This window comes from Rhinatrema bivittatum, chromosome 3 (assembly GCF_901001135.1).
Source record: "Rhinatrema bivittatum chromosome 3, aRhiBiv1.1, whole genome shotgun sequence".
Lineage (NCBI taxonomy): Eukaryota > Metazoa > Chordata > Amphibia > Gymnophiona > Rhinatrematidae > Rhinatrema > Rhinatrema bivittatum.
This window is the reverse complement of record NC_042617.1, coordinates 405,129,729-405,157,717: the sequence shown is the minus strand read 5'-3', so window position 1 is coordinate 405,157,717 and position 27,989 is coordinate 405,129,729. Positions and strand designations below refer to the sequence as shown.

The following is a 27,989-nucleotide window of genomic DNA, read 5'->3' as shown; positions in this document are numbered from 1 at the left end:
TTAGGAAGTGGAGAGAGAAGGTGCCAGAAGGTATGTGAGAGGGATGGAGTGGGCAGATGATGTGATACAAGGGGTGGGGGAAGAGGTGTGGGAGAGGGAAGGTGGTGATGATTCCTAGGAGTGGGGGAAGAGAGATTAAGGAAAAAGAAAGGTGATAGGGAGTGGGGAGAGGGGTAGAGGGAAAAGCATGATGATGATGAAAGCAGGGGGGAGGTACAGAAGATGGGGAGAGAGAAGGTGATGATACCAGGCGGTTAGAGAGAGGAGGAAAGGGAAGGAGGTGATGATGATGCCGGAGGTGAGAAGAGGTGGCAGGAGAGAGGAATGTGATGATGATGCCAGGGGATGGGGAAGGAGGTAGAAGGAAAGGGAAGATGGTGATGATGCCAGGGGTGAGAAGGTGGATCAAGAAAGGGATGATAATTCCAGGGGATGGGGGAGAGGGGTAGAGGGAGAAGGAAGGTGATGATGATGCCAGGGGAAGGGGAGAGGGGTGATTATGATGGGGAAAGAGGGAAGGGAGAAGGTGATGGTGCCAGGGGAGGGAGAAAGTGACAATGATGCCCATGGAACGGGGATGGGGGGTGCGGGAAGAGAAGGGGAGGTGGGTGGTGTGCCACAACAAAATGAACCCTGTACTAGGTGTGCTGCAAAACAAAAAAGGTTGGGAAGCACTGGCTCTGGGCATGTGGTTTTGCTCAGCTATGAGATTGGTTCATTTGGCACTGTCAGATGACAGCACTCATATGTCATGATCAATTCATCCTGTCTATGGAGAAATCTGTTTGCAGATACCAAACTTGCTTTTCCCTCTTTTTCTTCTTCCAGACTATCTCTATTGTCTTATTTATATTTATTAATTGCTTGTCCAGGTCTCCATGTTGTGTAGAGTACTAATTACAATAAGTCTAAAAACGGCACCTAAGGTACCTCAAAGCATGCAAAAATGCATCACACTGTGAATTATACAATAAAAACTGTGAAAAGATAATATATCTTTACAATAATAAACATTACTCCATCAATACAACTGGCTGCTGCATGAAAGCACCGGATTTGTGACTGTGAACACAACTAAAAAGAGTGTGAGGAAGGTTAGATATCCACATGTTATGATTTCAAGTTAACTGCATGAAAACTGCATATGTTTTAATTAGAAAAAAATCATGGCAGTGATATTTCTTTGCTTGTAATCCTGTTTATATCAAACTTTAATATTATCCAGAGTAGAAATGCTCTTGCTTTAAAATCTTACCTTTTGTTGTGGTACTCTTAAATCTCCAATTCTACTAGAATTAAATATTTTGTGAAAAAAACTGGTAGATATGTAAGAATTCCTGTATAACAGATTTTCTTTTCCTTCTTTTTAATAGACTCTGTTAGAAACTTGCGGCAAAGCACTCTTGCTAAACGTTCAAGCACGTCATCTGCAACAAATACGAAGAAATCGCCTACAAAATCAGCATCTGTTCAGAAAGAAGAATCAAAACAAGACAAATGCCCAAAGCCAAGTGACTCTGTTAAAGAGGAGAAAGATGATATTGCAGCAGAAGATGAGAAAGAAATTCAAAGTAGTAATAGATTAACTGGGCAGATTGAACAGGCATTGCCAATGGTTGAGATAAAACCAGAAGATCAATCTCAGACTTTAATGCAAGGAAAAGTGGATGAAATATCTGATGAATTGAGAAGTTGTTCTCTCTTATCAGATGATCATTCTTCCACTGAACCCCTTGACAGTCAAACTGCAGCTGCTACAAAATCCCAGGATGTTGGGCCTGCACTTTTGCTTTCTGTTGATAGTGAAAGTAATGAAGCACAAGATGACAATATAGTTAAAAAAGAAATGAATGAAGTAGTAGGAGATATTATTCATCAAACCCAATCAGCAGAAGATAGTGGATGTAAAACAAATGAAGTACTACAGGCCCCTGAGGAAAATGCATGTGAGATTGCAGAAACAGCTGTTTTGTCAGAGATAAACTCATACATGAATCAAAATGAAGTCATTAATGATACTATGCTTCAGCCTGTTCCTGTAGTTAAAGGAACTGGATGCAATTCAGGTTTAGAGACCCCCACAGAAGATGCAGATAATAATGAAGTGTCAAAGGAAGGTCCAAAGACTTTTTTAGACACTAAAGATGAAGATACAGATCTTCCTGGCAAGCTCTTGGAAAATTTGGACTTTGGTACAACAGATTCCCAAAGTGTGCAGGCTACTGGTCATGAACCAGAAACGAGTGTGTCCGATAGCAGTACTGTTCATGAATGCCAAGACCAGAAAGCACCTTTGCATCAAGACAGTGTTAAGGAGAAATTCCACAATACTTCAAAAACAAAAGAAAGTCACAGCAGGCAAGGTCATAGGTTGACAAAATGTCTAAAGAAAAGAAATCCCAAAAAAAGTAAGGCTCAGAAAAATCAAGTTGCAACTGGCCTAGAATTATCAACTTCAAATCAAGACATGAAACAGACTAAAATGAACTTGGTTAGTGTTAAAACGGTTCAAATTTTACATAAGCAGACCTCAGCAAGCATGAAACAGCATGAAAATCCCTGCTTAAATACGCTAGCAAACGTAAAGAAAATACAAGCTACTAAAGATGTGAAGACTCAAAGATTTGACCAACCACTTAAAGTTGTAAAGAAGCAAATGCATGCACTAAAAAAAGTTTCACAAACTCAAGCTCATAAATCATTTGTGCACCCTTTGGATGATAAATTAGAGACTCAGCATGGGACTTCAAAAGAAATCTACCATTCTGTGTCATTGCATGGACAGTCTCAATCTGGTCATCTGGCACATTCCAATCAGAAACAGCTACAAAAACATCAGTTCCTAACATCTTCAAAATCAAATAATCAAGTCAAAGAAGAGGGAGGGCATAACGAGCCCCAAGGCTTAGAAAATTTGAAGGAAGATGAGAAACTAAAAATTAAAAGGCCTGATAAGAACCTTCAACCTCGTCAGAGAAGAAGCAGCAAAAGCATTTCACTTGATGAACCTCCCTTGTTCATTCCAGATAACATAGCTACAGTGAAAAAGGAAAGCTCAGAGCATCACTTGACAGGTGATAGCAAGAATGTGTGGGCTTCTGGAAAGCACTGTGGGTTTTGCAAAACACCCCATGGTAACAGGTGTGTACATAGATTTTTTTTTTTTGCTTTCCATAAGTACACATAATTATTTAACACAGATTTGACTATTTCCAATAATTCTAGAATTGTTATAGTCTCATAGAAAACATACAGTAGCTCAGTTGAAATTTACTGAAACTAAATTAAATGTTCAGAAAAATTAACCATTCCATATTGTAATTTTAACAGGGCAGAGTAGACTGGGTCAAAGATATATATATATATATATATATAATTTATTTATTTATTTATTTTTTTTTTTATTTTTTAATATCCTATGGTCAGTTTTAAAAGAAATATATTTTGATTTTGAGTTGATTCTTAGCAGCTGTACAAATCATTAACACTTTTACTAGATTTTCATGCAATCATATTTTCATGAATTTAATAACATTTGTTTTATGCTGTAATGGCTTTGCTTTATGAAGCTAGAAAATGTTTTTCTTTGAGGATAAGCAAGGTATATCATCTATACTAGTGGGTTAAGTCACCCAATGCTGCTGACACAAGCAGTCTTGGGAAAGTTCTAGAAAAGTCTTTCTAGGCTTTTTGGAGCATTTGTTGAATTTTCCATGTACATGCCACCTTGCGGTGCCCCCTCAGGTTGTTTTTGTCTGCGATCTCTTCAACATTGGGACTTTGACACTTTCACTATTTGCCTCCTTAGTTGGATTTCCTCCATCTTTATCTTGATAATATCCTTTGCTTTTTTGGCCATTTTTAAGCCTCTGTTTAGTTATTTTGTTGTAATATTTTTATTGAAATAGTACAGATACTGCCGACAAACAGCCAAGTACATAGATACAGAGGGCATGGATAAACAGTGTGTCAGGCTAGTAGAAAAAGGAACATATCAACAGATTTATAACTTTTTAACAATTCGCATTTCAAAAAGTAAACCCATCCAGAAAACAGGACATCGAAAACCAGATTTCAACCAAGAGAGGTAGCACAAAAATGAAAACACAACTAGACAGGGATGAAAGAAGAAGGGGAAGAAGGAAGGGAGGGCAACATCCTTGTGTTTCAACAGTGACATCGTGCTAGTGACGGTAGTGAATAAGACAATACAAGAACAAATTAGGAGTTGTAGTCGTCAAGGGGTTTCCACATTCGATCCCATGTGGCCAATCTGTTGTATTTGACAGCCATAGCCCTTTCATATTTGCTATAGATACAGACAGTATTCCACCACAATGCTTCTGACAAGAAGTCACTGCGTTTCCAATTAGAGGTAATGGTGTGCAATCCTACCAGTAGGAGGAAATCAAGGAGCTTCCTATGGGGAAGCGGGAGGGTGACCGCTGGGTGTGCCCCTTTAAGGATTACCAAATCATAGGTCAGGGACATCGATATAGGTAGGATGGACGATATTCTGGACCAAACATGTGTCCAAAAAGTGGAGACAAATGGGCAGTTGAAAAGCATGTGTTCTAAGGACGCTTGGACACCATGACATGACCAACAACAGTGGGAGGGTAGGAGCGCTGCTCTGTGGAGTTTCCAAGGGGTCCAGAGGGCTCTGTGCATAATAAAGAAAGAAGTCTGAGATAGACTAGTAGATAAGGAGATACGTATTGAGTGAGACCAGATATGGGTCCATGCCGCAGTGGAGGGGTGAATGCCAAGCTCGTCAGACCACGTATGCTGGAGAGCTAGGGCCGGGTTGGGGAGGGAGAGGGTGCAAATCAATTTGTATAGTTTGGAGGCTAGATGGCGATGAGTGCCAACCTTAGCAAAAAAGGAAATCAAGTAGGGTGGTTGGTCTAAGTGTAACGTGGGGAGGTTCAAGCCCTTGAGGGCGTCTCGAAGTTGCAGCCAAGCATAAAATTGGCTAGAAGGGAGGTGAAATGAAGACTGCAGAGAGGAAAAGGGAAGCAGACGACCATTGGAGACTATGGAGGAAAGGAACCAAATGCCTTTCTCATACCAGATGGGCCAGTTTATGGGGCGTCCAGCTACACGAATCTTGAATGTGTTCCATATGGGAAGGGAGTTAGAGTTTAACCAGGTAGGCTGGTCCTTAGAGCATAATTGGTCAAATTCATGTAAAGCTTGATGCAGAGATCTTAAGATCTTATTGTGGGTATGATGGGAGGAAAAATGCACTCCGGGGAACGCCAAGGTAGGGGTTGGACATATAAGGTGGCGTTCAATATTAAGCCAACGAGGTGAGTCGGGATCTGGAGCTCCGGAGTTAAAGAAGTGGGAGCTTTGATGTAAGATAAAAGCCATATGGTACCTGCGAAAATCTGGAAAGTTGACACCACCATTAGCCTTTGAGGCTTTCAGTTTACGTAGTGCGATTCTGGGGACCTTATCCTTCCAAAGAAATTTGAGTAAAGCCCGGTCAAGGTGCTTGTAAAAATCAGGGGAAAAGAAGATGGGGAGCATAGCTAGCTTAAAGGTGATTTGCGGGGTAAGGGTCATTTTAATAGTGTCTAATCTGCCCCACCAGGATAAGTGCAGGGGAGACCAACGGAGAGTGATCTCCTTAATGTGTTGCAGAGTGGACTGTTCACACATAAGCAAAGTGTGTTGAGGATCCGAATAAAACCGGATGCCCAAATATTGCAAACCGGATTTCGCTTTTTGTATGGGAAAGGAAGAAAAGTCCAGAGTGTGAGAGAAGTCATTCAGAGGTAGGAATTCAGTTTTACTCCAATTCACTTTATAACCAGACATAGTGGAGTAGAATTCAATTAGCGAGAACAATTGAGTTAAGGATTGTTCAGGGCAAGTCAAAAAGAGCAAGACGTCGTCCGCATATGCAGAGAGCTTGTATTCCTCCGCGCCAATAGTTACACCTGAAATCACAGAAGACTGTCGAACAGCGAGAAGTAATGGTTCCAGAGCCAGGTCAAATAAAAGGGGAGAAATGGGACATCCTTGACGGGTGCCTCTGTGCAGGGAGAAGGGCGGGGAAACCTGATTGTTGACAAAAAGGGAGGCAATGGGGGAGCTGTAAATTAAGCGAATCCATTTAGTAAATATATCGCCAAAGCCGAACCTCGACATGGTTTCAAAAAGAAAAGGCCATTCGATGCGATCGAATGCCTTTTCCGCGTCGAGCGAGACTGCAATGGCTGGTTCGTGGGTATTGTAATAACGAATCTTGGATGTGGAGAAACATCCGGGTGGTGTTAGCTATGAGTCTGTTCTTGAGGAACCCCGACTGATCGACATGAATGAGGGAGCCAAGGACTTTAGAGAGGCGGGTAGCAAGTATTTTCGTAAAAATTTTGTAGTCCACATTGAGGAGTGAAATGGGCCGGTAGTTGGCTGGAAAAGAAGGATCTCGACCTGGCTTTGGAATTACCACCACCCTTGCGTCTGTGAAGTTGGAAGAGACAGCGCTCACAGAAGAAAGAGAGGAGTAAAAATTTAAAAGGTGCGGAGAGAGGGTCTTTTTGAAAGCATGATAAAAGTCAGTAGTAAAGCCATCCGGGCCGGGGGCTTTGCTCAGAGGTAAAGACATGATGGCAGCAGATATTTCTTCGTGGGTAATTGGTAAGTCCAAATGCTGACGCTGGATGTCCGTGAGGTGAGGATGATCCAAAGAGGCAAAGAAGGAGTCAAAAGCTGCCTGAGAAGGAGTTGTGTCAGATTTATAAAGCTGAGCATAAAAGTCTCGAAAAGATTGTAATATCTCCTTATCAGTAGTGACTGTATTGCCAGTGTTGGTGACGATCTTAGCGACGCGTGACCGCTCTGACTTTTTCTTGAGGTAAGAAGCTAACAGACGTCCACATTTGTTATTCTCCGCGTAATACCGCGTCTTAGAGTGGAAGAGATGCAGGCGTACCTGCGTACTGAGTTGCTTGTTATAGTCATAACGCACTTTCAAGAGCTGAGTTAAAGTCTGAGCTGTGGGAGATTGGAGATGCAGACGCTCCAAGCGTTCAATGGCGGTTTGTAATTGTTGAAGCTCTTGTCTGTGAGTACGATTCTTGTAAGCAGAGTAACTGATGACGTCACCCAGGATAGTAGCCTTATAGGCTTCCCACAATATAGCAGAGGAAGGTGCAGTAGCAGAATTGTGAGTAAAGTATTGGGAAGTCTTTTCAATGAAGAAGGTTTGAAAGTCAGAGTCCGAAAGAAGAGATGCATTGAATCGCCATTGTTTGTCCAAACGGATTGGGGAGGCCAGTCGAAGCTGAAAAACAACCGCAGCGTGGTCCGAAACCAGGATGGAGCATATAGTAGTATGGATGAGTTGTGGTAGAAGGGAGCGGGAAGTGAGAAAGTAGTCCAGTCTAGAGTAGGAGGAGTGTGGAGCAGAGTAGAATGTGAAGTCCTTATCCGTGGGATGCATGAGGCGCCATGGATCAACGAGGCCAAGTCGAGAGATAAGAGAGATAAGAGCTGTAGTGGCTTTGGACGTTGTGTATCGGACCTCTGTCTTCTTGTCCAGGAGAGGGTCTAGCGGTTGGTTAAAATCTCCACCAATAATAAGTGGGTAAGGTTCCAGGGACAGTAATTTAGCAAAAGCAGCATGGAAAAACTCGGGGTCATCCGCATTCGGAGCATAAAGATTAAAAACGGTATAGGAGCTGTTCTGTAGTGTGAGTTGTATGATGTTCCACCGTCCCTCTAGATCTGTGTCCTGATGCAGAACTGAAACATCCAAGCGTTTGTGGATTAGGATTGCCGTGCCCCGTTTCTTCTTGTGAGCCGGACTGAAAAAAAACCTGGCCAACCCACTGTTGTTTAAGTTTGAGGGATTCAGCAGTCGTTAGATGAGTTTCCTGGAGTAAGGCAATGTCCGTGTTAAGCGTTTGTAGATAGGTCAATATTTTCCTGCGCTTGATCGGGTGGGTGAACCCATTGACATTAAGCGAGACCAGCGTGATGGAGTCTATGGTGGTCGCCATCGTTTCCAGGGATAATTGTCTAGAAAAATGAAACTGCCTAAGTAGCAGCTTGGGGACCAATGGTCTGTTGAAGTCCAAGGATGTGCAAGGGTAGAATAAGAGAAATAAAAAATAACCGTAAAAAAGGGGAAAAAATTCAATGTCCAAACATTAGTAGTCAACATACAGACAAAAGGTGCAAAAAAAGAGCACAAGATAGACACTAACACTCGGTGCCTATCGCTCAGAGCAATAGTGGGGCCTCAAGGGGGGCCAAGGGCCGCCTAGAGCTTCACGGGGAGAAAAGAAGGTACGTCCACGGGAATGCATTGAAAGAGAGGTACAAAAACCTGAGGTTTAAACCAAAAGGTAATCAGGTTACCATATCATGTAGACCTTCAACGGACTGTAAATAGACACCCAGGTCATCCGGAGCGTGAAAAAGCCGCGTGGCATTGTTGTGAGTGACCCGCATCATGGCCGGATATAGAAGTCCAAATTTAGCTCCAAGAGCATGAAGACGGGGTCTCATCATCAAAAACGCTTTGCGCTTGGCCGCAGTAGTTTTCGCCAGATCCGGCACAAATAAAATCTGAGACCCTTGGAGCTGGAGAGGAGACTTAGCTTTAGCCGCAGAGAAAATCTGTAGGACTTGCGGATAGCGCAAAAGTTTAAATATAATGGGTCGAGGGAAGTTGGATGACTTCAAAGGACGTGATGGGACGCGGTGCGCCCGCTCAATTTCCAGTGGGGGATTAAAAGTAAGTTGGAGGACCTCAGGAATTAAATGGGAGAGAAAAGAAAAAATATCCGTGCCTTCCATACCTTCAGGAATCCCCAAGAGACGGATATTATTCCTCCTATTGCGGTTGGAAAGGTCTTCGAAATCGCGGCGTAGTGTCTCCAGCTCCTTCTCCATTTTAGGGAGTGACGCAGTAGCGACTAGTAATGAGGAAACCTGAGTTTCAGTATCATCCAGGCGGTGAGTAAGCTGATCAAACCTGCCAGTAAGAGTTTGTAAGTCTGCTCGGATAGCAAGGGTGTTGTCGGTGTTAGTTTGGAGCATGGTTTTTAAAGTTTTAAGCTCTTGCAAAACCAGATCCGCCGACGCCATTTGCTTAGGAGGAACGGCCTTGTCGGGCGAGAGTGGGTCAGATTTAGCTCGTTTCGTGCCAACCCCGGCAGCGAATGCCGCTTCAATTTTACCTGGTTTCACCGTAGACATTGTTAATAAGAATATCTTGGGGTCCACGGTGCAAAAAGGATGGCCAAAAATGCAAAATTCCCTTCAATAATAAGCGAGTTCTCCCGGAGCTCAGCGTTAGGCGGCCATCTTGGATTCCGCGCGAGAGCGCCCCCTCCTCTGTTTAGTTATTTATTTTATTTTATCTATATTTGGCTTTTCAGCACTTAAAAGTGGATTGCATTCAGGTACTCTGCTTGTATGGATACCCTTTGCCTTGGAAGCAGGGTAAAATAAGCTTAGTCAGAAAATATTTTTTCTCTGACAAGTTCCTTAGGCTCCTATAGTATATCTGTTAAAAGGAACCTTGATAAGCTCAACTGTAGCTTCTGCTGTGAGGGAAAGGGATCATCAGAAGTCTGACAGGGGGCACACTTCACAAGCGTCTAAGTTGGATCATGGCCCAAGAGATACTCTTCCAGAAAATTGGTTAAATTTCAGGAAAAACATAGAAATAACGGCAGAAGACGACCAATAGACCCATCCATTCTGCCCAGCAAGCTTTCACACTTATTTTCTCATACTTATCTGTTACTCCGGCCGCTGAGTTCAGGGCCCTTATTGGTAGCTTTTTGATTCTAATTTCATTTCACCCCCGCCATTGTTGCAGAGAGCAGTGTTGGAGCTGTATCATAAGTGAAGTATAAGGCTTAATGTTTGAGGGTAGTAACCGTCAAATCGAGCAAGTTACCCCGATGTTTGTATACTCATACTGCTCAGATCAGTGCCTTGTTACATGTTGGCCTGATGTAAATCCTATTTCTTCATTCCCCCTGCTGTTGAAGCAGTGAGTTGCACTGGATATGCATTCAAAGTAAAGTATCAGGCTTAATTTGTTAGGGGTAGTAACCGCCACAATAAGCAAGCTACTCCCAAGCTTATTTGTTTACCCAGACTCTGCAATTCAGTCCTTGTTGGTTGTTGTCTGAATGTAAATCCTCTTATCTTTATTCCCCCCCGCCGTTGAAGCAGAGATTTACGCTGGATATGCATTGAAAGTGAAGTATCAGGCTTAATTGGTTTGGGGTAGTAACCGCCGCAACAAGCAAGCTACTCCCACACTTATTTGTTTACCCAGACTGTGCTACCTTGTTGGTTGTTGCTTGAATGAAATCCTCTTTTCCTCTTGCCGTTGAAGCATAGAGCAATGTTGGTTGTTGAAGCATAGAGCAGTGTTGGTTGTTTCCTGAATGCAAATCCTCTTTTCCACATTTCCTCTTGCTGTTGAAGCATAGAGCAATGTTGGAGTCTCATTAACCGTGTGAATGTTTATTGAATAAGGGTATTAATCACCAGGTAGTAGCCGTCATTCCCGCAAGCTACCCCCATATCTCTTCTATTCATTCCCATCCTTCCGGCTTTATGGATCCACAGTGTTTATCCCACGCCCCTTTGAAATCCTTCACAGTTTTGGTCTTCATCACTTCCTCTGGAAGGGCATTCTAGGCATCCACCACCCTCTCCATGAAGAAATACTTCCTGACATTGGTTCTGAGTCTTCCTCTCTGGAGTTTTAAATTGTGACCCCTGGTTCTGCTGATTTTTTTTCCCAACAGAAAAGGTTTGTCGTTGATTTTGGATCATTAAAACCTTTCAAGTATCTGAACGTCTGTATCATATCACCCCTGCTCCTCCTTTCCTCCAGGGTATACATATTTACATTTTTCAGTCTCTCCTCATAAGTCGTTCGATGAAGACCACCTTTTTGGTCACCCTTCTCTGGACCGCTTCCATCCTGTCTCTGTCCCTTCGGAGATATGGTCTCCAGAACTGAGCACAGTACTCCAGGTGAGGCCTCACCAAGGACCTGTACAAGGGGATAATTACTTCCCTTTTCTTACTCAAAATTCTTCTCTCTATGCAGCCCAGCATTCTTCTGGCTTTAGCTATCGCCTTGTCGCACTGTTTCGCCAACTTCAGATGGTTAGACACTATCACCCCCAGGTCTCTCTCCTGCTCCATGCACATCAGCCCTTCACCCCCCATCAAATACAATTCTTTCGGATTTCCACAGCCCATTTGCATGACTCTGCACTTCTTGGCATTGAATCTCAGCTGCCATAACTTCGACCAGTCTTCGAGCTTCCTTAAAGCAGATCAAATTGTAGTTGTAGTAAGTGAAAATAAATTCTACTGCAGCAACAAAAGCAGAGTTGCTTACCTGTAACAGGTGTTCTCAGAAGACAGCAGAAAGTCAGTCCCCATACATGGCGACAACTTTGGATGGAACCTGGCACAGAAAACCCACGCCAAAGCCACCAGTACCTCGATTGAGCATGCTCAGTATGTACCACATCATGCATCCAAGTGGGGTCCCACTAGATCTGTTTTTCTTCACAGTCATGATTCTTTTTTTTTCTTTGGTGCAGCTTTTGCTGTAGCTAAGTCAGCTCTGTTAATAGAGAAAATTATTTTTGTTTGATTTTTGCTCCACTGTTCCTCTCACCATACCCCTGAAAGAAGGTCAATGGCTTCAGTCACTGCTCCTGGCATGTCTTCAAGGTATCCATAATCAACTAACATAAAGTCTTCATCCATTCTCTGGGGTTAAAACATAATGTGCTCCCAAAATGTCATTGAGAGCCTTCGGTCTTTGAATATTGAAATTTCAGAACATTTTCACTTCCAAGAAAAGTCTAATTCAACATCAAAAGATCAGAGCTACACTAGCTACTGGTAATACATCGGCACTGAAGGAACCTCACTCCCTTCTTTGCACTAATATTGAAACACAGTCGTTCTTTCTTTTTTTTTTTTTTACAACTTGGCAACTAAGACGTGTTCCTTGGATTTAGGCTTGGAACTCAGGAGACTTAGCACCAAGTATTATGTGAAGGAACCAAAGCATTGACAGTAGTCCCCTTTGGTGTAGACATCTGAGAGCAGAGAGATAGCTGCTGTATATCCTCCCAAGTGGCAGTTTTAGGAGATGAACTCAGCCTGCCAGACTGAGAGTCTGTTGAGGTGACTTTCCCTCTGTACTTCTCTTCTGATTACTCAGGAAGACAAGACCTCTCCTGAGGCTACGTGATTAATAGCTTCAGCAATATTTGAGAGAGAACTGGACAAGAGGATAATTGAGGATGCTTGAGGCGTTCTTGTGGCACTTTGGTTAAAATTTTGGCACAGAGTATTTCAGCACTTCCTTTGGTGCCAGGTGAGACCATCCTTGAGACACATGCCATGGCATTGAGCAGTTGAGCACTGTCCAAGGGGTCTGTGACAGATCCATCCACCATGTCCTTCAGGATGTGTAGAAAGCACACTCTGTGCTTTCTATGGCAAAGAAAGTGGATTCCATTGCCTCAGGTACAAAATTAGATTGTAAGCCCTATGGGGATAGGGAAATATACCTATAGTACCTGAATGTAATCTGCTTTCATGTACACTTTGAATTGCTGAAAAGTGTAATATAAAAGTCTAAATAAAAAACACCATGTACATATCCAAATAGCTCCAGTATTTAACAGGATCCAGATGTAATACCAATCTGTGGTAGCTAAATCCTCCCTGAAAAGGGCCAAAAGTTCCAATGCTCATTTCTTGACACCTCCTGGTGAGTCAGACTTTGGATCTTTACAGGAGAATGTTCTTTGAACATGCTGTACTCTGCTCCCCTATAATTTTTACTAAATCTTCTTGGTTGAGTACTTGAATTATTTACTAGAAGTTCCTTTCATCAGAGAAACTGGAAGAGTTTGGTCATCTACTGAACAATGATGAATGTGGGAAGCATCTGGTCCATTTGACCTATGTTTTCGAAATAAAAGAAACTCCTCGTGTCTACTGGCAGGCTGTCATGGTGTTGGGCCTCAGCAAAGATATCCAGGATAGGCTAGCAGATATGCCATGTAGTAAAGAGAATCTCTTTGGAGATGCAGTTAAGGAAGTGATGGATCTGTTTAAAGACCACTATTCAGTGCTTTCTGCTGCCAACTCTGATCTACCCTCCCACTATAAGGAGGTACCAGAAAGGGCAACAGAGAAGACAGTTCTTACATACTAAATGTTTCCCTCCACCCGCCTCAGTCAGTAACAGCCCTTGAAGCCTTGTCCATATCATCACAGAAGCTCAATGCCTCACATAGCAACCCAGTTAAGGCTAGAGATGAATTTTTGATTGAATCCAGAATGCATAGCCAGTATGTAAGTCTCCATCTTGAGTGACCTACCTGTTGTGGGAAAGCTGAGATTTTATGTAAACTATTGGCTCCTGGGACATTCCATGTCAAGTGGACCAATTTAGAAAATCATCCATGTACGACCTCCTTCAAATTGAATAAAATTTTGTGTGGAGGTTTGCTAGGGCCTCAAACAAAATTATGAAACATTTTTCAGCCAGATCTTAGTTCAAGAGCTAGAGGCAGCTGAATGAAGGTCACTCTTAGAGTACTGTGTTCCGCACAACACAAAATGGCCACTTTGTCCAGGCACTGAAGCCAAACAATCTCTGTTAGGGGCCTGAAATTTTGTGAATTATCATAAACTCTGGTGCTAAGTCCCTATGCAATGTTTGGAACCTAACATGGGCTTGCTACCCTTTTGATGGGTCAGCAAATGATGTGAGAAATTTTACAAAATAAATTTATAGCCTACTTTGACTCCTCATTGCTCCTGATGTATAATTCGATTCAGGCCATAACTGGATCAGTAGTCTCGGGCCATGACGTACATCTAGGATTTGCACTAGGAGGCTTTGCAGCCAACTGGAAGGAAAGATACAGTTAAATAAAGACATGGTCACCTTTTTATGCAAATTTTCACCTTTATTTGGGTGCAGATATCTCTACTGTGTAGTTCTTAATTCTTTTCTTTCCAATGTCATTGAAAGAGCATCTTTTTTTGCTACAAAAGTCACCCTGTTTCATCTTGCACCCAGCCTTGTTTTGGTCAGAATTATAGTCCCAAAGGCAAGCATCATTTGCATGTGTGAATTCACTATGTTAAAAAAACAAACAAAAAAACAAAAAGATCTTTGGCACCTAACTGAAACATGCAAATGAACTAGAGATGTGAAATTTTCCAATGCAGCTCAGTTTACTGTGCTTACAGTTTTAGCTTTTGGCATTTGTTTTTAGACATATTTTCATAAATTAATCATCAGAATCAGTGCAAAACTTTGTATGCTGACTATTTACCTTGCATTGGTCAGTGGTTGTAGAGCCACTGCCAATTCAGCAAAATTGATAACCCCATTGCCTAGGGACCACTCCAGATAGAGAAGGTACCAGCCACAGGTTTCCAAGTTTTTATTTAAGAACAAAACAAGAAAAGGAAAGATACATATAAGAATCGCTTAAACTGCAGATTTCACAAAAAATCACTTAGAGATTTTTCCATGTTCCATCAATGCGTGACAAACTGGCTTTTGAAGAAATGTATTGCCTGCCTGGTGAAGTTGTTATGGGTGCATCAAGGGTATCAATAATGTGCTGTTCTGGAACCCAACAGGTATCTCTATGGGGTGGCCAGTAAGATGACCTGGCAGGACCTTTGGTGTGCAAGAAATTGACCAAGAAATCACATTCTCCTAAGGCAAGCAGGATGGTAGTCCTCACATGTGGGGGACATCGGATGGAGCCTGGCACGGAAAACTTTTGTCAATGTTTCTAGAAGCTTTGACCAGCACACTGAGCATGCCTGGCCCGCTGCTATCTGCGAGGTCCTCCTTCAGTCTCTTCTTTCCCACAGTGCATTTGCCTTGCGGTTTGTGGAACTCTCAAAAATTTTTTAGTTTTCTCGACAAATATCGGGGTTTTCCCGTCTCCTTCTCTAGGTCCCCCTTCGCGGTCGGTGCCTCCTTGGTCTGGTAGGTTTTTGCTGAAATTTTTCACTGTTTCTGGTCTATTCCCAACCCTCGCCTCACAGTGACTGCCAGTCATCGATCACATACCGGGTGTTTTTTCATGGTGTTGACTGGTTTTTGTCGGTGCCCCAGTGCCCCATGGACAATGTCCATCATGGATCCACATGAGGTTTGCATCCTCTGCCTGGGGGCCTCGCACGACGTCAGTGGGTGTTGTCCGTGTGACCAGATAACCCCCAAAGGCCATCGGGTGTGCCTTGATAAGATGGAGAAACTTTTTTGGGCCCCAGAATCTGCTCCTTCTACCCCTGTGTCGGAGCCATCAACCCTGAGAGGTTGTGGGGAGCCTCGGCATGCTCCCCCTCGCTATTCCTCTCGCTAGTACATTGAAGGATCGCGGGAATGGTGATACATCCTCAATTTCACTGCTCTCCCGGACATCGGGATCCTCCGCTTCCTCAGCGCTGGGGAAAGACTGGGCTGAGCACCGAGGGAGGTCCCAAAAACATAGCCACCAGTTGCTGTTCTGCACATATCTACAGTTCTGGTGTGGCACCGGCGGGTGCTGGGCCGACACTGAAGCAAAACCGGCCATCGGAGGTCCCATCTTCTGAATCCCCCCGGTAGTCCCAGGCGTTCCTCACTGATATTGGTGCCGGGCAGCGTGGCACTTCAGGGACCCGAAGAAGAGCCGGTGACACCTCCCCCTCCCTCAGTCCTGGCCAACCCAGACTTTCAGGAGGTGCTGGACCACAGGGAGAAGTCTTCGGTACTCAAAGCGCTTCAGAGTGTTGAGCTGCTGGTGCCACCGGCCCCCATACCAGTGCCCAAGCCTCTGCTTGAGCGTTTGGATGTCCTTTTAGGGGCCCTTCTGACGCAACCGGTGCCTGAAGGCCTTTGGTTCCCCATTGGCCACCGATGCCCTCCACCGGAGGAATCCTGATTCCTGAGTCCTCCGAGGAGGAAGATACGGCCGGTACCATGTTCCCCGAGCCTTTGCCGGGTCCTTCCAGCCTCCCGTGGCTTCTGGTCTCTTTAACACTGGGGGAACCGTCGATTCCCGAGGTGTCCTCGAGGCCTCTGAAGCCATTGGTGCCCAGGGCGGATCCCCCTCATGGACCTCGTCCATGCCACACTGGTCTTTATTTTATTTAAGGTTTTTATATACCGGCATTCATGATAAAATCACATCATGCTGGTTTACATTAAAACAGTGATGCATAGAAAGAAAAAACAAACTGGAACTGTAGTGCGGAAGAAAGCAGTTACAAAAAACAGGGATGCTTAAACTGGGAGAAGAAGGAAAAAGAAAAGATTAATAGCATTTTAAATATTTACAACGAATGAGCTGGTTGTGTTATAGAACTTGAAGTTGAAGGTCTTAAGAGGAAGGGCCCAACGACCCTTGGGGTGATGATTCCACGGAGTCGTCCTTTGATTAGTTGGATGGCCCCCTCTCGGAGCCCTCCCCACCGGAGGAGCAGCGCCGGTCACCCCCTGAGGACCTGTCCTTTGCGGGGTTTGTTAGGGCTATGGCTGAAGCCATTTCCTTTCAGCTACTCACAGAGGAAGATGCGCAACATAAGATGCTGGAAGTACTCCAGCCACGTACCTGCTGGGGCATCTGAATGAGCTGGTGGACTGCTTAAACCGCTCCTTCTAGCCCCACAAGTGGTCCCTCAATGCGGAGGTAGCAGGCAAACTGTTTCACCAGTGGGGCACACCGGATGTGGAACTTCTCGCCTCCCCTCACAACCACAAAGTGAGCAAGTTCTGCTCCCTGTGGTCAGGGTGCGGGCATCCGGCCTGTGATGCCTTCTCCCTCCACTGGGGAGGAGCCTGATCTATGCCTACCCTCCTCTACCACTCTTGAAGACTTTGAAACTTCAGAGGGACCATGATACTTGTGGCACCCTTTTGGCCCCAACACTGATAGGTCCTGCAGGACCTATCAGTGCGGACCCTTACCCGGCTGGGGACGGCGCCCGACCTAAACTCCCAGAATCAGGGCACCCTGCACCATCCGAACCTCCGGGCATTGGCACTGACGGCTTGGATGTTGAGCGCGTAGTTCTTCAGCTCCTGGCGCTCTTTGACTTTGTCTCCCAGGTACTGGTGGCGTCTCGGAAGCCTTCCACCAGGAAGTCCTACAGTTTGAAGTGGAAAAGGTTTTCCATCTGGTGTACGGGGCATGACTTGGATCCCTTCTCATGTCCCCTCCCTTGGCTGTTGGACTATCTGTGGCACCTCTCCGAATCTGGGCTTCAAACCAGCTCAGTCAGGTCCACCTTAGCACTGTCAGTGCATACCATCAAGGTGTTGCTGGCATGCCTGTCTCGGTGCAGCCTTTAGTTGGCTGTTTTATGCGGTGCCTCCTCCAGCTGATGCCCCCTCTTTGGCCTCCTGTTGCGTCCTGGGATCTCAATGTTGGCCTGATACGGCTCTTGCACTCTCCCTTTGAGCCACTACAATCCTGCATTCTGAAATTCCTCACCTCGAAAGTCATATTCCTGGTGGTGATTACTTTGGCACGCAGGGTCAGTGAGCTTCAAGCTCTGGTGATGTACCCCCCATACACGAGGTTCTTCCATGATTGTGTAGTCTTACGTACGCATCCTAAGTTTCTGCCCAAGGTAGTGATTGACTTCCATCTCAATCAGTCCATTGTTTTACCCACCTCCTTTCTGAGGCCTCATTCCCACCTGGGAGATTGGGCGCTTCATGCCTGGGACTGCAAACGGGCCTTAGCTTTCTACCTAGTTTGCACAGCCAGCCACAGGCAGTCCACCCAGCTCTTCATATCCTTTGATCCCAACCATCTGGGAGTAGCAGTGGGTAAACAGACTTTGTCGAACTGGCTGGCGGATTGCTTTGCCTTTTGCTATGCACAGGCAGGTCTCCCGTTAGCCGGCAGAGTAAAGGCTCACTGTGTTGTGGGCTATGGAGACATCAGTGGTCCATTTGCATGCAGTCCCCATCGAAATCTGCCAGGCTACAACATGGAGGTTCCTTTCATACATTTGTGGCTCACTACTGCTTAGACAAGGACGGGCATCAGGACAGTGCCTTTGGTTAATCCGTTTTGTGCAACCTATTCCAGACCTGAAACCAACTCTTTATGTTCTTGCTTCTGTGGGAACCAGACAGTCCTCTGCTGACCTACAGTGTCGCAGTTGTGTGCCCATTGGCACCTTGTTTGATTGCTATTGGTCTCTTCTGTTAATTCGGACGGTCTGGAGCTTGGTATTCACCCACATGTGAGGACTACCATCCTACTTGTCCTAGGAGAAAATGCAGTTACTTATCTGTAATAGGTGTTCTCCTAAGAAAGCAGGATGTTAGTCCTCAGGAATCCCGCCTGCCTCCACATGGAGTTAGATTCTCCCTCTGTTTTGTTTTATTTTTTCGCTCACGTTTTTCTTCTGTGTTACAAGACTGAATGGGGACCTCGCATGGATGCATGGATAGCAGCAGGCTGGGCATGCTCAGTGTGCTGGTCAAAGCTTCTAGAAACTTTGACAAAGGTTTTTTCTGTGCCGGGCTCCCTCCGATGGAGGACGTGCACAGTAGAACCGGTTTCCCGCAAGCAGTGGGGCCACGGCTTCTACTCAAGGTACTTCCTCATTCCGAACAGGAACGGCGGCTTGAGCCCCATTCTCGAACTCAGGGCATTAAATAGGTTTCTCGTAAGAGAAATGGTCTCTCTGGACCCGCTGATATTCCGCTCCTCTGAAGAGGAGACTGGCTTTGCTCCCTTGACTTAAAAGAGGTTTATGCTCATATTGCAATTGTCCCCAACCACAGGAAGTACCTCCGCTTTCTGGTGGGGACGGCACATTTTCAGTACAAAGTGCTGCCCTTTGGGCTGGCATCAGCCCCACGCGTCTTCACCAAATGCTTGGCGGTGGTGGCTGCCTACCTCAGGCATTGTTCGGTCTGTCTTTCCATACCTGGATGACTGGCTGATCTGGAACGACTCCCACTCCGGGGCCTTGAACGCACTGGCCTGGACGGTTCAGACCTTGCAGACATTAGGATTTGTCATCAGCTTCCAAAAGTCACATCTCTGTCTGTCTCCACGGCTAGATTTTATTGGCGCCAGTTTCGACACGGCACAAGCAAAGGCTTTCCTGCCCAAGGACCGGGCAGTTACCCTCTCCTCGTTGGCTGCCCTCGTTCGTAACAAAAAGAGGATGCCGGCCCGTCTACTGCTCGGCCACATGACGGCCTTGGTCACCATGACCCCCTTGTCCTGCCTCCGCATGAGGAACCCTCAGAGGGTCTTGCGGTCCCAGTGGCGGCAGGCATCCCAGGATCTGGAGGCGCTGGTTACGGTCACGGACCCTCTCCGCCTCTCCCTGATCTGGTGGGAAACCCTTCCCAATTTGGAAACCGGGCTCCCATTTCAGCCCGCGCTGCCCCAGATGACCCTCACCACTGATGCCTCACCTCAGAGGTGGGGGTCCCACACAGGTGGCCTGCATACCCCACGGTGTTTGGGCTGCGGCCGAAGCCCTCTGCCAGATAAACTTCCTGGAGCTTCGTGCGATCCGGTACGCCTTGTGGGCCCAAGGTTGTCCTCATCAGAACAGACAACCAGGTGGCGATGTGGTACATCAACAAGCAGGGCGGCACGGGCACCTTCCTCCTCTGCCAGGAGGCAATGCAGGTCTGAGATTGGGCCATTTCCAGAAGGATGTATCTAGGGCCCACCTACCTGCCGGGTCACCTGAACACACTGGCAGACCCCCTCAGCTGGTCCTTCCAGCCACGCGAGTGGTCCCGGAACCTTGCGGTGGCAGGTGACTTGTTCCATCGCTGGGGTATGCCGGACATGGACTTGTTCGCCTCTCCCCACAATCACAAGGTGAGCATATTCTGCTCCCTGATTCCGGGGAAGGACCATCTGGCCTGCGACGCCTTCTCCCTTCCCTGGGGACAGAGTCTTATGTACATGTACACCCCCCTATCCCGCTCCTCTCGTGGACTCTGACAAAACTGCGAGAGGACTGGGGAGGGCCATGATCCTGATGGCATCCTCCTGGCCAAGGCAGGTGGGTTTATTTTTATTTTATTTTTATTTAGATTTATATTCCACTTTTCACACTTTTTTCAGCACATCAAAGTGGATTACATTCAGGTACTGTAGGTATTTCCCTATCCCCAGAGGACTTACAATCTAACAGGCCGATAGAGTAAAGCGCAGCCGCGATTACCCTGTTTCTAACCCGCTTTGTACCCGCAATTTGGCTGCGCAAGTCCAACCCGCGATTCACTATCCCTTTTAACCCATCCTTACCGCTTCTTTAAATAAACGGGTAACCCTTTCCGCCCGCGGAATGTATATGATATGTAAACGATCCGATTAGCTATTCCCTCCCATACAGTAATGTGCGCCCCGACTATCGCCTTTTTAACCTGCAGTTGTTTAGCCGCATCTTTAACCTGCTAAATTACCGCCTACCCTTACCCCTGCGTTAGAGGGTAGGCGGTAAAGTTTGCCTGTGAAATTTCACGGGCAAACTTTCCCCCAGCCCCCGCTCACCTTCCTTGGCCGTGTCCATGGGTGCCGGTCTCCCGTAAGGGCCCGCGCTGATAGGGACAGGGACATTGACTCACAAATGTCCCTTCATTTTCTCTTTCAGCATTCCTTCTCCTGCAGCCCTGGGCGGATCGGGTGCTCTCCGCGAGGTGGCTTCCAGCAGCCCCCGCCGGCGAAGATGCATGAACGCACGCCTGTACTTCCAATTTGGGCGCTCAAGGCACCTTCACTGGATGGACCTCAGAGGTCACTGTGTTCGCTCATGCGCCTTCGCTGCTTGAGCGCCCAAATTGGGCGTGCGTTCATGAACCTTCGCCGGCGTTTGGGTGCTCAAGGGTCAGGCGCTCAAGCCAGCAAAGGTGCCTTGAGCGCCCAAATTGGACGTGCGTTCATGCACCTTTGCCGGCGGGTCTGCTGGAAGCTGCTTTGGCCGCTGGCTGCCCCCAGGAGGCAGGGGAGCCGTGGTGGGCGCCTCGGGAGAAGGGGAGAGAGGACTGGGGCTGCTGGAAGCATGCAGTGAGTTTAGTTACAATTTATATTTTCTTAACATGTCAAATCGATTTTTGCCCTGCGCCATGCTTCGGGAGGGGGTTAGAGAGGACTGGCAAGCCCTGATGCCTGAGCGTAGGAGAACCATCCACTTCCTGGTACCTGTCATTTCAAATGTCATTTGAAATGACAGGTACCAGCGCACCCATTTTACTGTATAGGCGTTGTACAGCGCTCTATACAGTAAAATGGATTGCACTTCATGGTCACTTCTTGGATGCGCTTTGGATGCGGCTTGCATTTGCATGCCATTTAAATACTGTATCGAGTGATATGTGATCCGAACTGTGCGCGCGGCAAACGAAGGTGCGCCCGGCACCACCGCACTCTTTCTACCACGTCCTTACTGTATCGGCCTGTAAGTTTGTACCTGAGGCAATGGAGGGTAAAGTCACTTGCCCAAGGTCACAAGGAGCGACAGCGGGATTTTCTCTTCTCCAGGATCTGTCAGTGAGCACACCGGTCCTGCTGGGGTCTGCTTCCGACCTCACATCGCAAAACCAGAGCACCCTGCACCACACGAATCTCCGGGCCCTGGCCCTCACGGTGTGGATGTTGAGCGCATGATTCTCTATCCTTTGCAGCTCTCAAGGGTCTTGATTGACCTTCCACCCAGAAATCCTACAGTTCAAAGTGGAAGCGTTTTCCATATGGTGCGGTGGCCACGGACTGCTTTTTTTTATAAACTTAAACTGGTTTGACCTTTTACCCCTAGTATATTTTAGGATGATTATACAAACCTTGGTGTTTAGTCATTTGGATTACTGCAGTACATTGGGCTTCCAGGTAGATTATTGCATATGATGCAAACCACAGAATGCGGCTGTCTGGGACATAACTGGGATTTCTAGAAGAGACCATATAACCCCAGTACTTAGGGATTTGCATTGGCTCACAATCAAATAAAGGGGTAGGTTTAGATTGGTGACTTTAAACTTTTGAATACTTTCTCCCCATGTGCATTGAAAGATTTATATTGCATATTATATTCCAGGTTGTGCTTTGAGATCTAAGGGTGCCCAATTATTAGTTGTTCCTCCAGTAAAAAAAAGTTTAAATGGGTTCAAACTAGAGGGTGTGTTCTTTCCTCAGTAGCCCCAAGTGAAGGGACTAAATTGCCAGTTAGTTTGAGACAGCAGCAGGATCTTAAAATTTTTAGAAAGGCATTAAAGGCAATGCTCTTTGAGGAAGTTTTTGGATGAGGCAATATGACCAATTTTAAGTGTTTTAAATAGTCCTATATATATCTATATGTATTTTAAGTGCTGTATGTTTACTTTTGTATCATATTGATCGTATTATTGTTTTGTTGTGATCTGCGCCAAACTGATTTTTGGAGGTGGTGGAATATAAGTATTTTTAAATAAATAAGTCATTTAAAAATTATACTGTCTGGCATAGGCTTAATATCCCCAAGTACAAATTAAGTGTGTTGGTTTGCACTTCCCTGATTTATTCCCTTTCCAAAAAAAAAAATAATAAGTTGGTCCGTGTGCTCACCTGGAAATTATGGGTGCCTGGTCAAACTTCTAGCTGGGTGCTCCTGCTGTCTTTCATCTCTCCTCACAGAGGGGAGTAATGTACATTTCACCAGCGATGTCCGGACTGCCACGAATGCTACACACACTTCACTGACAGCACACTAGTGAGAACTGGGTGAGGCAGGGGCATGTAACAGCTCTAGTGAAGATGGAGCATCAGAGTGCAGATGGGCTTTGTTGCACACCCAGTTGATGTGCAACTCCATATCTCATGCAATATTCTATCAGCTGTAAGAGTGTAGCATATTCGGGCCTGCTATGGTCGCAGAAATAGTTCAGCAACTAGACTAGACCAACTTAGTTGTGGTGCAGGTATTTATTTACAGTGCTTCAAAGATACAAGAATCAAAATTAGTAGCTTACCTTGCGTCAGGCACAACTAACAGGTAAACGTCCACTGTCAGAGTGTATCATGAGGTCCTACCAGCTCCCTGGACCTCTTGAATCTCTCTAGGCCTGGGCTCTTAAGGCAGGATGAAGGGAGCCTCTTCACCCAGAATCCCTTGTGGGCTTCTGCCTTAAGGAGACCTGGGTTAAAAATCTTAACTGGTTTTCATTCTTTATTTTTCTCCCTTTAAACCTATATCCACCCCCCTCTAACACAGATTGTGGTTAAATTTTATTTATATTTGAAATTCCCTTTTGGAGTAAGATGTAATTATGGCAAGATTGCTGAGTTTCTGTGCAAAGTTTTTTTGTTTGCTTTGTATTGTTAAAAAATTAATAAAGAGAAAATTAAAAAAAAAAAAAATCTGAACTGGGCTCCTTAAGCTAGAATGAGGGACATCCATCATAGAGAGGTACTGGAGCGTGGCAATTAGATTGAAGAGCGAGGAGTTTTTGTCACAGACAATGGAACATATAGTAAAGACAGTAGGTGTTGGGAGCTTCCAAGTGCATCTGTTGTTTTGAACATTCACTGCACCTGGCAATGAAGGATGCCCTGGGGCTAAGGTTCAATGTCCACAGGAATCCATTCATTCAAGAGCTGATAGTGAATAGGGCACTTCCATAGAATTGTGAAGGAGGGGGAGCTTCTCTGAGAAAAACAGGAAGAATTGGGGATGCCTCACAAGCATCTCTACTCAAATGTTGGTATCCATTAGAATTCCACTTATATGAAGCTGCAAAGGTTAGTGCAACAGCAGACACCCCTTCATGGTCTGTCTCGGGGAAATAGAGATAGGTGTATAATGCTCCCTGAGGCATCATGATTAGGCAGTCATGAGTCATCTGGTAGAAATTCTGAAGCCTTCGTGGATGCCATGGAGGACCTGAGTTCCAGAAGCACCACCATGGGTGGAATCATCCCTATATTAAATAACCTGAAGAAAAAGCTGGAAGGCTTCCATTGGCAAGAGGTAATGAGAGCAGAGGTGTTGTGATATCTGGATTCCTTGAAGAAGCAGGTCACAGAGAGACTAAAATCTTTCATGTAACACCATACATACATCCTTGCTATGCTTTGTAATCCTTAGGTGAAAGAAGTCTCACCCTTTTGTCCCCAGCATCTCACATTCATGAAGGAGTTGCTGTTAGAGAAGATCTGTCAAGTAGAGCACCAGAAGCAGTTTAGGGATGTAGCACGGGAAACAGTGGCCACTTCAGAGAGTTGTGAAAGCAGGAGCATCTCTTCATTTTCTCCTCTACCTCAGTTCACCAAAGCATGTTGCCTGCAAGGAACCATCTCTCCTGATAGAGGCCATAGCTAAACAGTTGTCAAAGACCCTCAGCCCACTGTAGCAAAGGAGACCCCAGCACAAATATCTGTGACTTGTTACCTTGCAGAGTCCATTTATGACATGGATACAGCTGCCAAATCAAAACCAAAAGAGAACCAAAAAGGTCTTATCCATAAAGACCAAAACACAACAAAAAGACCATATCTATGTATTGATTTATAGATGCTATGCCAACTATACAATATGTTTAAATTGTAGAATGCCGCATCAGCAAGCCAGACAACGGCAGTGATATAACTTGCCGTCCGGACTAATTGTCACTTGCGGCGTGTGTGTTTCTTATTGCTAGTTTTTTCAATGAATTTGTATCAAGTCCCAACTTATAACCACAGTTTCTCAAAAGCACATCTGTGTCCCAGTGAACATGTCTTCTCAATAACAGGGGATATTGTGAGCACTCATTACACAAGGCTGGCACCACAACTGATGGAAAAGCTGGTGTTTTTGAAAGTCTGTTTGCCTTTGCTTGGGTTTCCAGATTTTCCATGAGTGGCAAGATGAATGAAAGCACCTTGAGCAGTATTACTACTGTTGTGATTACCTGCCAAGCCCCAGATATACCACCTTAGGAGTCTTCATGTTACTGCTCTGCCTGCCATACCCCGTACACCACCTTAAGGGTCCTGCCATGTCCCTTACACTACCACAGAGACCTTACAGTTATTGATCTGCCTGCTTCCCTATTCTCTTAAGCCACCATAGGGTTCTTATTGTTACCGATCTGCCTGCTTGCCATGCCTCAGATACACCACTTTAGGGGTTTTTCTATTCTCTTAGGGCAGGCAGGATGGTAGTCCTCACACATGGGTGACATGAAATGGAGCCCGGCATGGAAAACTTATTTCAAAGTTTCTGGGACTTTGACAGGGCACACTGAGCATGCCCTATACCATGTGTCCACGTGGGGTCCCTCTTCAGTCTTTTTGTCTACGGAGCTTTCATCTCGCGGTTAAGTGAGCTCTTGGCTTTTTTTTCTTGGAAAATTGACTTTGGAAAACTTTCACAGATTATTTTTGGTTTTTTTGTGTTGCCATTGATGCTGGGTCCCTCTCAGTTCCCTCCCCATAGGTTCCATAGCCAGATTTTTCTTCGTTCTTGGTAAGTTTATTTTTGCTTCATTCCCCCTGTGTTGGTAGTGCCCGCCAGCTTCGACCGCTCTAGTTTTACTTCCCTTCTTTTCATTCGCCATGGCCTCGTCTGGTTTTCGTCGATGCCTCTAGTGCCAGAGGACCATGTCCATCATGGACCCTTATGGGATATGTGTCCACTGCCTGGGGGCATCGCATGATGTCTGGGGTTGCCGCATGTGCGCCCAGATAACCCCTATGGACCATCGCACTCAATAAGATGGAGAAACTCTTCGGGTTGAGAGTCTGAGCCATTGAAGTCTGCATCAGCGGCATCTGCACCGATGGACACTGCGCTGTCGACATTGGTGGGCCTTCGGGTCAGTCAATGCTGCTGGCAGATAGGGGCGCCGGAGACTGGTCCATGTCGTTTCTTCCAAGTCGAGGGTGTCAAGTTTGTCATCGACCTTGGCACTGGGGAATGACCGAGCCAAACACCAAGGGAAACTGAGGAAGCATTGTTACTGGTCACCTTCAGTGCATGGTGCCGGTCTTGGGGAGGTGCCGGCTCATGCCGTGATGCCCCTGAAGTGACCCTGTGGTGAGGAGTGCTAATCCTCCATCGATGCTGGAGTCCGCGATGGTCTCCACTGGTCCTGGTGCCAGTCACAAATCCAGCTCGGGGATCTGAGGAAGCTCTGGCCACCCTTCCTGCCTCCCAGTCGGTGTTGGCATTTGCAACGTTTGAGGAAGAGCTGGAGCAGAGAGTCCAGCTGGTGGTGGAACGAGCGCTGCAGGGCATTGGGCCTGTGGCATCGATATTACTGATTCCTGCACTTTTCATTCTGGAACTGCTACTGGAATGGCTCATTTCCTAGCGTGTAGCAGATGGACTCAGGACCAATGGGTATAGTGTACTCCTGCTAGCAGTTGGAGACGGATCAGATTTCAATCTGACGACAGCTCTTCAGTATTTTCCGTCTCCATAGCAGTTAGGGACTATCTGCACGCTCTCAAGTGTTAGATCAAATTCAAAGAAGAAAACCCAAAATTTAAAGAAGAAAACCTACCTGAAGATGAGCCCCGCTCTTCTGCGGTGATACCCTCGAGTCCCTCCCCCAGTTAAGATTCCCGAGGTGATTTCCGTGGTTCCTTGGAGGTGAGCCTCGGTCCGGCGGCCGAATCGCGGCGAGGACCTAGCCCCCGATCCTTCGGGCGCGGCTGAGAGGCAGCGAGTGCACTCTCGAGCACGGCAGTGAAGGTATTTGCTCTCTCCCCCCCCCCCCCCCCCCCGCAGCCGGAGACCGCCCGGGACGAAACCGGGAAGCGTCAAAAACAAGGTAAGGTAGAAATCTTCTACTTGAATCCGGTCTACGAGGATCGAGGAGGAGCACAGGTCACTGACCGGGATCAGTGCCACCGGGTTGATCCGCCCTAGCAGGGCCAGGCCCCGGCTATTCCAAGTGTCTACCCACGTGGAGACTCTCCGAGGGGGTCGCCATATTGCCTGCGTGCTCGCCGTCGCCATCTTGGCCTACTCGCCACACCGTTCGCCCCCGAGCGCACATCTCAGTCAGGCGCACAAAGCACTTGTGCGCATAGACTTACACGCGCATAAATCCTTGCGCGCATAACTTGCACGCACAGAGCCGAGCGCATACTTACGGCACAGCCCCGAGCACAACTTACTTGCTCATTTAAGCGCACCGGAGCGCATAAGATTTACGCGCCGACAGCCATGGCACCCCTAGGAACAGAAATTAAAGCGTAAGGCCTCTGCCCAGCATGCCTCATCAGAGCCGCACAAAGCGAGGAGGCCGATGTCCTGTGCTCGCAGTGCGAGGAGGCCCTGGGAAATCCAGCTCAGGGCCAGTCCCACCCAGGGCAGAGTTCTAGCTCCTCAGGGGGCACCCCGGACCTAGCTCGGGGGACCCCCCCCCCCCCCACAGACAGAGACCCCCCAAGGAACTAGCGCCCCTCGGCTTTGATCCAGCGTCCATATCATGGGTGGATTTCTTCAAGGAGATTCACGCCTTTGTTCAAATGCAAACTGAACCTCTGGCTGACCAGCCACATGCTCCACCGGAGGACCCACATGCCCCAGGCCCTTCAATACCTAGGCACAGTCTCCCATTACCCATGGGGTCTTGGATATCTCTGAGGAGGAAGCCGAACCCCTAGAAGAGGGGGAGCTCCCCCCCCGGGGACAGAGCCTCACCGAACCATGAGACGCTTCTTCACAAAGGACGAGCTCCCAGACCTGGTCAACCAATGTCTGACGGAGCTCGCTATTCCGGGCCAGGTACTTCAGGGGAACCTAAACCGAACCCCCTGCTGGAGGGTCTTCGACAGACTTCTCGCCACTTCCCTCTGTTACAAGCAGCACAACAGCTGATCGACCTGGAATGGAATGTTCTGGAGTCCGCATTCAAAGGGGGACGAGCCTTGGCAACCCTGTACCCACTGGACCCAGCAACCAAAGATCTTCTTGCATGCCCAAGAGTG

General features: G+C 46.5%; 1 protein-coding gene across 6 annotated transcripts in view; it reads left to right on the top strand.

Annotated features, from left to right (window-relative positions):
* PHF3 (PHD finger protein 3) overlaps window positions 1-27,989 on the top strand; it is a 348,354-nt gene that overhangs the window by 143,737 nt on the left and 176,628 nt on the right. For all 6 annotated transcript variants that reach the window (XM_029595668.1, XM_029595666.1, XM_029595667.1 and 3 more), the window contains one exon: window positions 1,374-3,141. In XM_029595668.1, the coding sequence (XP_029451528.1) occupies window positions 1,374-3,141 (1,768 nt within the window). The remainder of the gene's footprint in view (window positions 1-1,373; window positions 3,142-27,989) is intronic.